This window comes from Siphateles boraxobius, unplaced genomic scaffold (genome assembly GCF_051911475.1).
Source record: "Siphateles boraxobius isolate OS27281-9 unplaced genomic scaffold, OSU_SipBor_1 84, whole genome shotgun sequence".
NCBI classification, from domain to species: Eukaryota; Metazoa; Chordata; class Actinopteri; order Cypriniformes; family Leuciscidae; genus Siphateles; species Siphateles boraxobius.
The window spans coordinates 2,482,358-2,498,789 of record NW_027509213.1 but is presented as its reverse complement, the minus strand read 5'-3'; the positions used below and the strand labels follow the sequence as shown (position 1 = coordinate 2,498,789).

General features: G+C 36.7%; 2 protein-coding genes across 3 annotated transcripts in view; one reads left to right on the top strand and one right to left on the bottom strand.

Annotated features, from left to right (window-relative positions):
- Nucleotides 1-5,487, top strand: part of LOC143730944 (uncharacterized) — a 36,007-nt gene extending 30,520 nt beyond the window's left edge. Inside the window, exon 7 of the mRNA XM_077221532.1 lies at nucleotides 5,477-5,487. The gene's annotated coding sequence lies outside the window, so the exon portion shown is untranslated. The remainder of the gene's footprint in view (nucleotides 1-5,476) is intronic.
- Nucleotides 1-16,432, bottom strand: part of ago3a (argonaute RISC catalytic component 3a) — a 41,293-nt gene that overhangs the window by 19,543 nt on the left and 5,318 nt on the right. For both annotated transcript variants that reach the window (XM_077221530.1, XM_077221529.1), the window contains exons 2-4: nucleotides 2,114-2,285; nucleotides 1,913-2,033; nucleotides 710-918 (exon numbers count right to left, since the gene is read on the bottom strand). In XM_077221530.1, the coding sequence (XP_077077645.1) occupies nucleotides 710-918; nucleotides 1,913-2,033; nucleotides 2,114-2,285 (502 nt within the window). The remainder of the gene's footprint in view (nucleotides 1-709; nucleotides 919-1,912; nucleotides 2,034-2,113; nucleotides 2,286-16,432) is intronic.

Below are 16,432 nucleotides of genomic sequence, written 5' to 3'. Positions count from 1 at the left end.
ATAAAAATGTCAGGACTTGCTTTTCCTTGGATATGTTCACTTGACGTCTATGACATATGCAAGTCCTTGCAATCAACAACCCACAGATACAATCAAGTAGACCCACATTTTTTTGTTGTTCACTAGCCGTTTCACTAGAAAATATACTACCGTTCAAAAGTGGTCTATCTTATGAGAAAAATAAACTTGGGAAAAATGCAGTGATATCATGAAATGTAGTTTATTCCTGTGGTCAACATCATTACTCCAGTCTTCAGTGTCACATGATCCTTCAGAAATCATTCTAATATGATGATTTGCTGCTTGAGAAACATTTCTTATTATTATCAATGTTGATAACAGTACAGCTTAATTGTTTTTCAGGATTCTTTGATGAATATTAAGATCAAATAAACAGCATTTTTTAAAACAAATCTTTGTAACACTGTAAAATGTCTTTGTCGCTTTTGATACCATAGAGTCTATCACAACTTCAATTTCATGCCAATTTTAAGTACCTTTTGTTAGCAGAATCCTCTTTCTTATTTGCAACTTGATATTTGGATATCTAATGCATTGACATATGCAAACTGTGTTAAAATAGCTCAGGGGTCACAGTTTAACAATAAAATATATTATATGAACTATAAGTGTGTAGGAGGATTAGGGTGACCAGCTAATGATTATCTGTGTGTGAGAAAATCTGAGATATGGCTGCACGTGCACTCACTTCATGGAGGGTAGATGGCGTAGAACCACATCCACAGCGTGAACTGGGTTGGTGCTGATTGGCTTGTCCAGCTCCAAGGGCTCTGACATACTGCGACCAGTTAGTACCTCGTGCAACAGGTGCCAGCTCACCAGGGACACAAACTTAATACTGACTTTAAAGGGTCGGTCTTTGCCTCCTTCCCCTGGCAGCGTAACATCCAGATCCACCTGTGGACACATAACAAGTATTAATGCAGTTTTTATTATTAAGTATTTGAATAAAATTGCGATTTAAACTTAAAAAAAAAATCATTGCTATTTGCTAAGGATTTGCTATCCTAGTTATCTGTAGTAGGAGTGCACAATTTGCCCCAAACTATGTGATTCTATATAAATATGACCATTAAATAATAATAATAATAGGCAGTATAAATGAAATTACAGTAAGATTTCACTGTAAAATAAAAAAAATTAAACATAATATAATTTTATTTTAAATTACAACAATAAAATTACAATACTAATATTTATTGCTTAATAATTGTTTATGGCAATTTCTTCATTTTCAAACGTTAAACCATCAAATTTTTATTTAGACGGAAAGTCCATTAAAGGGTTAGTTCACCCAAAAATTATCCCATAATTTACTCGCCCTCAAGCCATCCTACGTGTACATTACTTCCTTCTTTCAGCCGAACACAAAGTTATATTAAAAAATATCCTGGCTCTTTAATATGGGAGTGAACCTGCGATTTTGAAGCCCAAAAAAGCTCATCCATCCATCATAAAAGTAATCCACATGGCTCCATATTTATAACTTTATAAACTATAATCTCTTGCTTCTGGTAACGGCCGTACACAAGTCGAATTCTTGCGGAAAAGTCACCTCTGAACCGACACCAAGGATGGCTTAGAATTTAAATTTTTGGGTGAACTAACTTTTAAAGCTTCTCTTATGTTAATAAGTGCTTCTCATCACAAGTTTGGGAAGATGGTTCGTTTAGAGCAGATGCAGAGATGGATGATCACCCTAAGCCATGCCATATCAAGATTTCGGTTTTATTTTGATTAATCGTGCACCCCTAGAATATCATGATGATTTTAATGTGCAAATTTCCTACAGAACATGTCATTGATTAATTTGTGCATCCAAACAGAGTGCACCCATGATGCCTAAGTGGGTCGCTCACTATGCTTTTGAACAGAGCGGGTGTTTCTTTACCCCAGCCGGCGCCACAGGTAGTGGATTGGCGGTGTAGAGACTTTTCTTCCCATCATAAACTGGCCTTCGATCCCCAAAGATGGTGACTTTAAAGTGCTGCACCATGGAGTCCACAACCTCCCTGTAGAGACAACATCACTCATCAGGAGGGCGTCCACAAGAGTCAGTCATAAACTTTGAGCAATTCCTCACACACCCTACCTGTTCACACGGCGTGGACACTTCTCAGGCTTGATGTCGACCTCATACAGGTAGACGTCCATCTTGGGGATCTCCACCTGGAAGCAGTTGGCCAGCAGCTTGATGGGTTTCCCCATGGTGCCATAGCCGGGCCTCCGTGGCACGGAGAACAGGGACTGGGCCCCAACGGCTCCTGAAGTGAGGAGGACAGAATAAGACTGTTAAATAACTGGCCAGTAGAGCTGCACGGTTATGACAAAAATCATAATTGCCGATTATTCCCTTGAAATTGTAATTGCGATCATTAATTACGATTATCACAATTTACATTGAATATATATAGGCATATTATAATACATGTTTACACAAAAATTGTTAACACACACAAGTACTGTCCCCCTTTACTTAACATTCACATAAATTGTATGACTCATATTAAAGACTAAAAAAACATTAGGACTATGCTAAAGCAATTAAATAGCAGTCCCAAACTAGGTTTTGTTAATAAAATGTTGATATGAGCCACCACAGTCATTTAATTATATAAAAAAATAACACAAAGTGAAAATAAAGTGGGATTTTTGGGGTATGGAAACGACAGTTACCATGGTAAATACACAATACTAACAAGAACTGTTAATGAAACAGCTCCTGGTGAATAGAATGAAAATCATACCTGCATGTAAATCCTTCTCAGCTAACACGTGATTTATTGGTATTTTACTTTTATTTCGTGACTTACTAATTTACATTGAAAACGACGTTGCTCGTAGTTTCTTTTGCACTTTATACAATGAAGCGATACACAGCGCGCGCCGGCGCATTTGCGCGTGCAATTGAAGAGTGCGCGCTACGAGCACAGTATAACGGCTGACAGGACAGTGAAGTCCGTCTTTCTGAGGTGAAAGACTTTTTATTTCAGCGTACACCTACGTCACTGCCTGGTATGTCATATTGTGCTGGGTTTTCTGAAGTAGTTGTGATTCGCCTCCCATAACATAAATGCTCTAAACACACACGCAGAGTGGATTTTCTTTTGTAATCGCGGCCTTGAACGATTACGTAATCGTGGCATCCGTAATCGTAATCGCAATAAGAAATTCGATTAATTGTGCAGCCCTACTGGCCAGGGGAGGTAGATAAGTCCTCAATCAAGAACAGCGTTCAAAACAACAAAGCAAATTAAAACTAGATAGTCCAAAGCCAAATCCCAGCCAACATATAATGAACAAATGTGTCAACAATTCAAGCGTCTGATGAAACACACGTTCAGCTGATGGACACACCGTTTCTATTTTTGTTTGCATTGCTACTTCAACTTAAAATCTGGTCTTTAATAAAATAATTAGAAATTATTATAAATGAATACTAAATATTTAAATATTCAATATAAATTAGTAAATATAATATAAATGTGTGTGAATTGACTGTTTTTAAATTACACTTAAATAGTTGAATAATTGCATTTATATATTTAAATAATAAAAAAGTTTAATAATAAATACATTTAACAATAATACTAGTAATAATAATAATAATAATAATTATTATTATTATTATACATTTTAGTAAATAATATTATTAAATTATAATAATAGTAGTAAAAACAATACCAATTCAAATATTTTAATACCGATAATAATAATAATGAGAATTTTTATTATTACAATAATATCAACAACAATAATATATTTTCAAAGCTAGCTTGTAATGGTAAAAAGATGCTGAATCAAATCACATTCTATGTTAAAGTAAGTTCTCAAAACAATGAGTAAGAGATAAATTATGTTAATTTAGGGACAGACTACAGTCAGTTACATCTACATCGGTCAGCTCTCGAGTGAAAGGAAACGTTCGGTTCTGAGTTTCACAGATCCCCTGGCTGAGCACCATTTCAGTATAAACTGGGAAAGAGACTAGGTCTGAAGGCTGTCTGCTAGTGACAAAGATGAAGCCATTGCCCTGAACAGCCGGCTGATGCTTACAGAGAGATGCTGAAAATTTAATACCAGCTTCATGACTGAGTTTGACAGTGATGGCAGTTAATGGTTCCCTGACTGTGAGACGCCCAGGGCACACTAGCAGATTCATCAGCACACAACTTCCACTCGTGGGGCTTGCGAGAAGAAAAACAGAGTTCAGCAACTTTGCAGAGGAAAGGGGAAAAAACACAATAAGCAGAAGTGATGGTGATGCTCAATGAATCAAATGTTGCCGTTCTCAAAAATGGGATTTCTGACCCACAAGTCACTTTTGTGCAGTAACATCAAGCTGTATTAAACTGATCCTGATGGCCCACACATCCGGCCATACATACTTCTGTTTCAAATACATCGCTCACCTGCATGGGCAGTGATTCAATTTCATCAAATTTAAATAAGTTATAGGTCATGCGTGGACCTTATTTCTCCCTTTGCCAGATTCAATGTGCAAAGACAGATTAGCACAATACCAATAAATCAAATGTGATGAGATACAAACTCTGGTACCTCAATACTAAATCAAAACCTTGATACAAACAGACTATAGGCAGAATATTGAATATGCATGATAAATTTGCATATCACGTAATGAGACCATTTACCAATTCCTTTTTGATACGCATGTAATCTGTCATGTTCAGGCAGATAAGACCAAGGATAAGATAAGTTATCAATGCAAAAAAAAAAAAAAAAATTCCAAATATATTCTCCAAAAATTCCACAACAAACATATTGTGAAGCGCGGGAAAAGTCAAACAATCGAAAAGTAATGAAAGCTCAATTAAAAGGCAGACAAGTTTATTTATATATCATATTTCACACACAACAGTCATTGTATGTACTTCACATAAGTGATCAAAAATAATCACAAGAGGCAAGAAATAAAAAGAACAATAAATTGATTTAAAACATATTAAAACGAATGAGAGAATAAAAAAACAATACACAAATAAAGTGCAAACTGAAAATAAAATAGTAAAATATTTATATGAATATAGCTATAAACAAAATTTAAAAAATACAATAACACCGCGTTATTGGCTAAATGGTCCAACATGTTCTGGTTCAACAAATGGTGTAAATTTGGAGCAAGACTACCTGTTTGTCCACAAAAAGTGAGTTTTTGGTAAACCTGAATGGAAAAAATCAATAATTTCGCAAATTCCATTTGATACCACTAGCAGATATTATACGCTTCGCCTTTAAGACGACAACCCAGTGTGTCAAAACACAAGCAGTCTGGCTTCTGCACATCTAACAAGATTCTGGTAACGAGACAGCAGAAGTTTACCGAAGCTTCAGGCCGGCATTACCCATCAAATGGCCTCTGAGATCCGTCTGTGCTAAACGAAAGTGATTCATCCGGGTTTGACTCATAACCGCGGCTCAAGAGGCCAGGCTTCAAAGCTGAGAGAGCAGAGTCACGTTTAAAAAAAACAAGAATCACTCACAGAAGCTGGCGAGGGTCAGAATGAATCATTAGCTGGTGTGTGTAATAGAGAGCAACCTTCGGCTTCCGGGACAAAAACTTGAGAGAAATAGATTTTTAGCGATAACGTATAAAGCCTTCACAACAAACCTAACATGAAGAGGTTTGCTACAAAATAACCATTACTCATCTTGTTTTATGTTGCCCTGTCATTTTTTATTTTCCTTAAAAATTATACATATGCATGTACTCTACCATTCAAAAGTTTGAGGTCAGAAAGTTGTTTTTAAAGAAATTAATACTTTTATTGCGCAAGGATGCATTCAATCAATTAAAAGTGACAGTAAAAACATTTATAAAGTCAGATCTCTATTTCAAATAAATAAAAGACCCCTTTTCACAGTTATGTCACGGCGCTAGCTGGGAAGCAAAACAAAGGGGAAACTGGAGGCGGCAAATACAAACCAGCACAGATTTGGCTACATAATAATGAGCTTAAATTAGTAGTATTAATATTAAATGTCATCTTGTTGTGTTGGGTGCTAGAATCAATGAAAAATGAATATGCTGTATCTGGAATTTTTATTTCTAGAAAATATTCACATCATTAAAATTGCACTGTAATGTCACTCTTTACATTGTCGTCTTCTTGGCGCTGGCTAGGCAGAACTGCGGATCGTACCACACAAGTCTTGTACATGACCATTCAGCACATAGTTATAGGCATCTAAAGATTTATATGCCCTCAGTTTCTCTTTACGTTCTGTTTCTCTAGCGGATAGGTGTAGAAGTCAGGCCACTCAACCGAGGTAACTTTAATCCTGTCAGATCGTCCATCATTGAGTGAGCGTGTACGGGCCAGCCAATCTGGTTCCGTCCGTTAAAATTAACATTTGCAAATAACAATCGCGGTCCTGGACAGTGAGTGACCTTGCACATTAAAATAAAATCAGATTTTCTCCAGTCATTGTTTAAAAAAGAGCTAACAAAATTTGCAAACTAACGTTAGTGAAGCGGCCAGAGGGATCGTTCTGCATCCACCTAAGCTCCGCCCACAAAAAAACGTCACCATGTTTAATAACTGAAAAGGGGTCTATAGTCAGCAAATCACTATATTAGAATGATTTCTGAAGGACCATGTGACACATAAGACTGGAGTAATGATGCTGAAAAGTCAGCTTTAAACAGAGAAATAAATTACACTCTACAATACATTCACAAAGAAAACAGTTATTTTAAATTGTAATAATATTTCACTGTTTCACTATTTTTAATGAATTTTGTATCAAATAAATTCAGCATTATTTTCATAAATCCCACAGACCGCAAACTTTCCAACATTCGTGTACATTTCGTCTTGATATACCCAACTCAAACATCAATCATTAAAAATGCATTTACATGTAGATCTCCTAAATAAATTAATTAGCAAGTTTGGTGAAACTTAAAACCATTTGATTTGAAAAGTCAAATGTTTCAATCATACAATGAATTGACTAAGTACATTGTGTAATGCAATCAGGGCTGGGACGATATGGATTTTTTCTAGCCACGGTTGAAAAGCAAGAAATTCCCGCGGTATAGCGGTAAACCGCTTTAAATATTTATGTTTACATACTATAATGTTATTTTTTAATTTAATCTATGTTGATTATATGAAAAGTGAACAGCATGAGTAAGATAGGATCATAAGATGTGTCAGACATGATTTCGACAACTTTATTAAGTTTTGTTTTGTAGAAAGCCTTTCTTTAAATTGAATTTCGTTTTGTATAAATTGTATCTTAATTTTAATCACCGTTTCATCAACCAATTGCCTGGAATTAATAAATAAGAAGCAAATATAGCAGACATATAATCAGGACGTGGAGGCGCCGGTGCGATCTCTTGCACGTGAACTGGAGCTCGTCTCATAAATGAACCGAAACTCAGCGTATAGGCTACTTGCCTCACAGACATGAGAAACAAATAGAAAGCTTGAAATGTCTACTTTTAAACAAAATTTAAAACGAAAAATTTTCACGGTAATGCGGTAACAGTCCCAGCCCTAAATGCAATCAATAAAATTTATATAGTGAATGTACTGTATACTGAACAATTGTTTTTATTAAATTACTTAATTTATATTGATAGCGATTAATAAAATAAATAAAGTACCATTGGCCGCTTCTCTAACGCTAGTTAATAAGACTCCTCCACCTAAGCTCCGCCCACAAAAAACGTCATGTTTACGAACTGAAAAGACGTCTATACTAAATTGTTTTTATTCTATTACATAAAATTGATATTGATAATAAAATAAATAAAGTACCTTAGTCTTATTTTCTGACAAATACATTTTTAGCTTTGAACTGAATGCGTTTCATCTCAGATCTGGTTGGTTAGGTTCAACTGCACATAAATAGGAAAAATACTTTCAGAAGCGAGGCAGCTAAAAGTGTGCGCTCACTGTTCTGTCAGGAATCTGGTTCCCCCTTTTCACCTGGTGGGCCTCTTCCAGCAGACACAGACCACACCGAGAGACCCCAGGCTTTCACACGCAGCCAGACCAACAGGGGGGTCTGAAACTCCAGACCATTGTGTCTTTGTCATGGAAATCACCCTCTGCCTCCATTAGACTGATAACCATTTGATTCTACGCCGAACACAGACTCGTGGATGTCTATACACACCCTCTACCGGACATCTGGATTCAGACCGAGGCCTGAGGGAGTGACGGGGATCTTGGGAAATGTCTGAGCCACGCTCGGAGTGGGTGGAAGAGGAGGCAGCGAGGCCAGAGGACGACGCTTTTCATCCTCCGCACATGCAACCACACACTGTACTCTACCAATGAGTCAGTACGCCACACTTCCTCGACTCTGGTCTCAGGGCTGAACTTATTTTCCCACCGCCGCCCACTCACGAGCCTACGTGCACCACTCTCTCTCTCACGAGCACCACTCTCTCGCTCACGGCTACAGCGTCATCTCCGTTTGTAAGGGAAACATAATCAAGCGCCAAGGCCGCTCAGATAAAGGAGGGAGAGAAAGCAAGAATGAAATGTGTAGAGATCAGAATAAGCCTGGCATAAGAAATCATCACTCAAATATGCTTGTGCACAATGGATGTTACAAGTCCATTTACTAGTAGATGATGCAAAGACATTTATTTACTCTGTTCAATTTGGTCACAGAAAATGGGTTGGAGCTCTAAATTTTGCTCTGAAAGATTGATGCATTTAACTTTAAAATGTAAAAAAATTGAAGTAGTTGCTGCATCTTAGAGCTACACGATTCTGGATAAATTGAGAATCATGATTTAAGTTTCAAGCGGAGATCACGATTCTCCAATGATTCAAAACAGACAACTAAACACCATAAAATGTATTTTACTAGAGATTCTGACTAAATGTTATTTGCTGCAGTCTATTTAAAATGTTTAGGCCTAATTACTCTGAATGAATTGCAGCGCATTCAAAAAATGGATGACTTGACTCAATCATAAGAGAACCACTTCTCTTGTTTCAGTCTCTTCTCTTGAATGAATGAATGAATGGATTCAATGCCAATTCAATGTAACAATGTAATGGATTAAATCACTATTTGAAGCGTCATGTTACTTTCTGATGGTGATTTACTCTATTTTAATCACTACCGTAGAGATCAGTGTTTATATACAAACTATAAACTTTTTCCCAGTTCTTCTGTGATAATATGAATATTTGTAACAGAAATAATGATACTGTGTGGTTTAAAAGACTGTTTGTGAAGCCGTTTCATACCTATACAAGACTCTGCTCTGGCTCAGCGGCAGCAAAAACAGATTTGAATGTTATGGTATGATTTTTTGTCAAAAGTTTAATAGACACAAGTGAATCTTTGTCATTAAGGAATGAGATTGCGTGGGTGTTTGAATCGAAATCGCGATGTTTGTACAGCTCTATTACCTTTGTACTTAATTAGATTTCTGTATGTTTACTTGAAAACTTCATACTGTTTTACATCTCCAATAACAAAATATCAGCTTAAACAAAATATTTGCCGATCACTATCGTGTCAGGTCATTATGCTCTAAAAACACGAGTTTGTCGGAAATTACTCTGTAATTTCAACATCCTGCAATCCAAATGCCTGTAAAATTGTGGCAGAGACAGCCTGCTTTTGGCATGTTAAAAATCCAAAAAGCTTGATGCCTCGATTGACTGGCCAAAAACACTTGATGTAACAATACAGAAACTCACAACATCCTAATGAGAGAGGAGAAAGCTGCCACAGAGCCATTAGATTACTCCAATCTCGGCTCCTTACTGGCACAACCATCGCTGTCCTCAGGTGACCCATAAACAGAGACTAAAGCGGGCAAGAAGTGACCATGTGGTGACCATGGAGACGGACATTTACAGTGAGTACAGCATCAGATACAGCCTGTAATATTAGAAGGACAGCCATCCAACAAGCAACGACAGAAAATGATGAATACCTCTAAAAGGAAAGCGTAAGAGTGATTAAGAGCAATTCATCATTCAGCTGAGCTGCTCTGTGCAGGCGGTCCTCTGAATCATTAATGCAAGAGCTCATTCACACTGTGAGCAGGGACAGCAACAGTGGCTGACTCTACACAAGAAGCGGCGGCGGCGGCGTGTGGGTTAGCTGTGGTTGGAAGCACGTCATCTCAACGTCCAATAGCCAGACGAATCAGCTGTGAGCTCAAGGCAAAACTTTAGCAAAAAAAATTCGCTGAAAATAAAATCATTATGGAATTAAAGCAAGATTATGGAAAAAAAAAAAACACAATATTATCCTATTAAATCCAATTCTGTAACACGCATTCTTTGATCAATTCAGATTCAGAGCACCGCTCTATAATAATCTGACAGTGTTTCCATGCATAACTATTCAATGATACCATTGGTGAATCTTTTTGATTAAATGTTCATTAAAAGTAACAGAATTCGTATTAATATTAGCTGATCACGGTGTTAAAATATTGGTTATTTGTATAAGCCTCAAATGCACCCTTATTAAAGAAGTTTCAAGCATTAACCAAAGCAAAATTGTCACAACAAAATGAAAAATAAATAAATCTTGAGTGGAAAATTTTTTTTTTGTGGAATTTAAATAAATCTGTCAAGTTACTACTAAAAATATATGAAAGCTACGCATGTATATATATTTACCAAATAAAAATGACAAAAGCACAAAGTGAAATAACTAAAAAATAAAACTGATTCTTTTAAAATAATAACTAATTAAAATAATTCATGAATACTAAAATAGTATATAAATACAAAAAAAAACACTAACCCCAATAATGAGAAATCTGAACTGTTTTGCTTTGGTTTTGAAAAAAAAATAAAGGCTGAGCAAAGGTTGCCAGCAGAAATTCACAACTACACGACACTAACTGCTGACTAGCCAACCAGGTCAGTTTCCAGATGTCCAGTGATAAATGCACTACTGTATTCTGAGCTCTCTACCTCTTTAGCAAACTACAGAAACACACACACACAGACACACACACAATACAGCTGTTGTGGCCCTAATCCACAGAGGCTTGGGTTGTGGGAAAAGGCCGAGTGCTCAGCGGCAGGACACAATGGCGTCAGTCACGGCACCGGGTTCAGACGCACCGAGTGACAGAACACGATGGGAAGTGTGTATGTCTTCACGTGTGTCCAGTTGGCAAACCGGTCGACAGATTAACTGTCAGCTAACAGCTCTCAACACTTGCTAGGGTAAAGATGTAACCTTTGAAAGATACAGTAATCCAGAGATTAGGACAAGGTCAGAACATTTTGCCAGGGTTTTTCTGAACTGCACAGCTGTGCAATGTCACAGAATTTGGCAAACTTTGGATTAATAAATCAAAGGTAGCCTATGCAATGTTTGATTAAATTGGTAAAGTAATTAACTAATTTGACTACTACCATTTTTAAACGATAAACGCATGAACGCAGACAACACATTAAATTGATATAGTTTAAAGTATGAAGAAAATAGTATAAAATACTCAATTGATTAGGCATGCGTTTTGATTAATACAATTTATTTAATCAATAATACAGAATTGAGAAAAAAAGAATTTGGGAATAGGGATGGCGAAAACTAAAAATTTTCTTGACCAACCACCAAGCCTCATTAGCCGATTGAAACCGGTTAACCGATTAGTTTAAAATATGCTACGCTATTTGAAATAACAGCCATTTCGAGCAGCGTCTGCAATTTCTCAACTCTGTCGCATCTCTCTCTGCCTCCCGCTCTCACACACACACACACACACACACACACACACACACACTGCCCCGGCGCCGCACTTCCACTCACGTCACTTTTTTTCAATCGTTAGTCTAGCGTCAGAAGCTCATTTGAAACATTGGCGCGGCTCATTTAAGAAAATGACAGCTCCGAAGAGACGCCGCTTTAGTTTGAGGTAGTGCTAACAATAATAAAGAAAGATGATGATCATCATCACCTTATAACAATAAAATATTCAGTTACCACTGAAATGTAGATGTAATGTATTTCTACAGTATTACTACTGTATTTAAGCACTGTATCACACAAGTTGCAACTTTCTGTGTCATTCTTTTTGGTGAAATGGTCCCACACACTACGTTTCTTTGCACGCTTCATCCTGTCGTCTGCCCTCGCTCTAACCTCGAGTGTTTTAGCCTGTAGCCTTTATTTTTTGCAGACCTTGTGAGCGCGCGAACCGAAACGCTGTGACCTCGCGCCAAATGTTTTTATTGGTTTATTAAGACAAACAGGCGAGTTATGAAAAATTGAGTGCGAGGGATTTGTTCACTTCTAGTGGTCGACCGATATATCGGCCGATATTTGGCTTTTTTTAAATATCGGCATCAGCCAATAAGTTTTTCTGATTGGCCAATGTGTTGGAAGCGGGACTTTTATTTTGACGGCGCTGCTGACTTTTATTTTGACGGGCAGCGCTGAGAACACCAGCACCTGAGAAGAGAACGGCAGCGCCTGAATCTGATCACACAGCGCTCACTCACATTCTCCGCCTCTCTGTCAGTCATATCGAATACTTTGTTAGACAGAACCGATAATCAAAGAAAGTAAATGGTATGCGAAAAAGTAATGCGTTTTCTTTTATATTATTAGGCAAGCAATCAGGCTAGAATACTTTCTCATTTACCGTCAACATTCAGCAAATGCGCATCTACATAATTTAAACAAATCTATGAATATCTAATAAACATTTAATTTCACAAACCTTGCAGATTTAATCGAATCCAGCAGTGATATCTTGTGAAGTGTGCATTTGTAGCCTGCATAAACGTGTTCCTGCGAGTGACGGTCCGTGCGCAGTGAGTGAATGTGAACAGAAGATCAGCTTCACAGGAGAGAGACGTGATCGAAAAACTTTAAATCCTTCATTTTAAAACATGGTGTGCTATATCCAGTTGCCCACTGTGTCATATTCATGTCGTTTTCACTGTGAGCTGTATGTAAAATTAGCGTTACCTTGTCAAAAGTCAAAGTGAAAAAAATATGATTATCAGTGATTACTGATTAATTACCAGATTACTGAGTTCCCTGTTACAGTGTTTACTTCCTTTTTATTCACATATTCATATATTTTTAAACAATTACTTTATTTGTGAAAAATACTGTAATAGGATTGCAGATTCAAGAAGTTGCCATCTAAAGTATAGGGCCATCTAAAAAGGTTTTTTTTTTTTTTTTTTTTTGATATATAAATATAAATATCGGCGTTATATCGGCCATCGGCCACCCTGCTCTCTAAGATATCGGCATCGGCCATCAAAAAACCCATATCGGTCGACCACTATTCATTTCACACAAAAATATCTTGGAATGAGATGGCTAACTGTAGTAGCGTTTAGTCCACTGTCTATAATAGCCTAATTTAGAGATCACTTTTTTTTTTTTTTTACCGACTACCGACAACTTTGATCCGTTAACGTTGAGACGGTCAACCATCGGTCAAACGGTCATCGGTTAGCATCCCTATTTGGGAAACGGATTTCATAGAGACTTACTACACTGATTTAAGCATCACATAACACAATAACAGCTATTTTAAATCAAAAAGATGAAGGCAATAACCTGCAGTTCAGCAAGCAAGTCCAATGAACTCAGTAACTGCTCCGACTGCTTTACAAATGATTTGGTTCACACACAAAAACAGACTCATAAGCCAACATCTAGGGTACTTTAAGCTCCAGTATATGAAGGGGGTCCGGGGTCTGCAGGGACAGAGGTTGGCTTTTGCCGAGGTAGGCCTACATGGCAGAGGAAAACAGCCTGAACCCTGAGTGTGGCTGATGAATAAGATCCATTCTGGGTTGAGATTCCACCACAGCTAGCCTAGGTGAAAGGAGCTCTGTGTAGTTAACAGGCTAATTTGTTACGAGCAAAGTGAGAAAACTAAGCAAGCAGAAAAGTTGCAATTAAAAGCGAAAAGTCATAGTTTAGAGAGGGACTCGGAGACGTAACCTATAGGTCAAGCTCTTTCCCCCGTGTCTACCTCTCATAGTTTAAATTCCCTCCACAGATCCCCTTTGCCTTCCCCCAACTAACCTTCAAAGAAAAAAAGGGCCAAAAAGTCAAACAGGGCCCCATGTACACAGAGCGATTGCTAAGCCAGATGTAACTACCATGAAAACATTCCCCAGGCCGACATCCCACTCCAGAGGGTCCGAAAACCTCCTCCACCTTTTTTACTTTAGACAATTTATGGCTTACACATTTTCAAGCAGCATATTCACCCGTGCTGCGGAAGACAATGTGTTGCTGTGTCTCAGTACTGAAAATGAAAGGGATCACATTCTTGAGCTGTGATGGGTCATAGTGACTGTGCAGTGCACGTGGTGAACAGGGCTGGGCAATATTAAATCAAGCAATATCCTCCATATTCAATGATTTTAAGTGCTCTTTATTTGGCTATTGCATTTCCTAAAAATTAGATGTACTGATCATTTTTCATGGCTTAATGACCAATATTCAGAGTAGGGTTGTGCAATTAATCGAATTTCGATTTCGATTTTGGCTCCCAACGATCTCCAAAATAGTACAATCGACTAAAAACGATTATTTTGTCCTGTGTTCTCTCCCGAAGCCATAAACTCTCTCAGCCTATACAGTCATAAACTGCAAGCAGAATAAACTTGACAATAACAATTGGCTAATTTAATATAGACTGGAGAGAGACCATAGATGTATCTCGAGCTGTCGCAGATCTCTGCTCGATCACTGTAGCGCCTCAGTTAAAGCGAACGGCAGCGCGAGCGCACATGACCTGATCATCTGTTCCGCTTTACAGCACGAAACAAATCGAGAATGAACACAGGGAGCGACATCAACACTTGTCTGCTTGTCCGGGAAAAGGGGATTTTTAAGTTTCAAGTAAAAGAGTTTTACTTGCCCGACCGATCGAAACGCGAGATGGTTTTGATCTTATACAGTCAGTGTAAACTGAGATTGGTAATGGATAGTTTCTGGAAGCTACGCTGCCTGTCTATTTGTGAAAGGGACATTAGTGGAGAAATCAAAAACAAATGAGCCTAACAGCTCACACAAAAACTCACAGAAGAAACATACTGAGGTAGAAATGTTGAGTTTTTTTTAACATATGTAGTTAAGTAACATAACACGACTAAGGGCTGTTCTATATCACGATTGCAAATGTTACATTGAATTTATAGTTTCATAAACAAGTAGCCTAATTTATATGTAGTAACTTACATTTTAGACGCAATATTGACTGGTTTTGTTCTATTTCACAGACGAAAATAGTTACAAAAGAAAAGCATCACTAAGCGCTGTGTTTTGTTACTGAATGATTCATTATTTTGAACGAATCGTTTTAATGAATGACTCAATGATTCATTTATTAAGACGTTCACTTGTCGCCACCTATTGTTTAAAGGTATCATTGATTTTATTTTTTATTTTATTATTTGTTTTAATCTCATAATATTTTTACAGTTGTAATTTTGCAGTGTAAATTAATTGAATGGATACCAGCCCTTTTTATTACAACTGAATTTGACCAAATGTAAGAATTTGACATAACACATATATTTAGTAAGGTTTAATAAATTTTCCTTTATAAAGGCAAAAAACGCCCTGGTGACCCCTACAACAAATTAATTTGTAAACATGTCACCTTTTTCACCACTTGTGAGTTTGCAGGTCTGTTTAATAGTTCAAAAAGTACAATAAATGTTCACATTTAGATTTTTTTTAAGAGTTGTTGAAAGGTGTCTTTTAATAAATGCAACACGTTCCCAAAGTCGTGTAAAATAATCGTGTTACATAATCGTGATTTCAATATGATTTTTCATTTTTTCAATATGATTATGATTTTTTCCATAATAGAGCAGCCCTAATTCAGAGATAACCGAAAGCATAAACAGAGCAATAACAAATTAATAACCATAATGTATTTATTGTCTTATTTATGCTTCTTTCCACAATAACATTTCAATCATTCATCAATAACTTCTGAAGGTGAACAGCTCATAATACTGCATAGAATGAGTAAAATAATAAATTTAGAGTAATAAATATTAAATAAAAAATATTTTTTATTATTAATAAAAAAGTAAAATAATAAATGCAAGATGCCTGTTTGAATATTAAGTTACTTTTAAGAAATGATAACTAAATGTTAATTTAGAGGAACATTTAAAACTTGCTTTGATTATTGTCATCTAGAAGTTTAACTGTGTTTTACATAAATGATCCATAATGCAATTAGCTACACTTTTCGATGTGGTAAACAAAACAGAAATTATTGGGGTAAGTTTTACAAAAAAACACTATTTCACTCTAACTCCAAAATTTCATGTTGAATTCAAAGCTAGCCATTTCAGACTGAAAATTGTTTTAAAATAAATCCTACACAAAATTGCCTTAAATGGGTTCAGTCTTTGATTCAATGCTGACTGGATCTTAA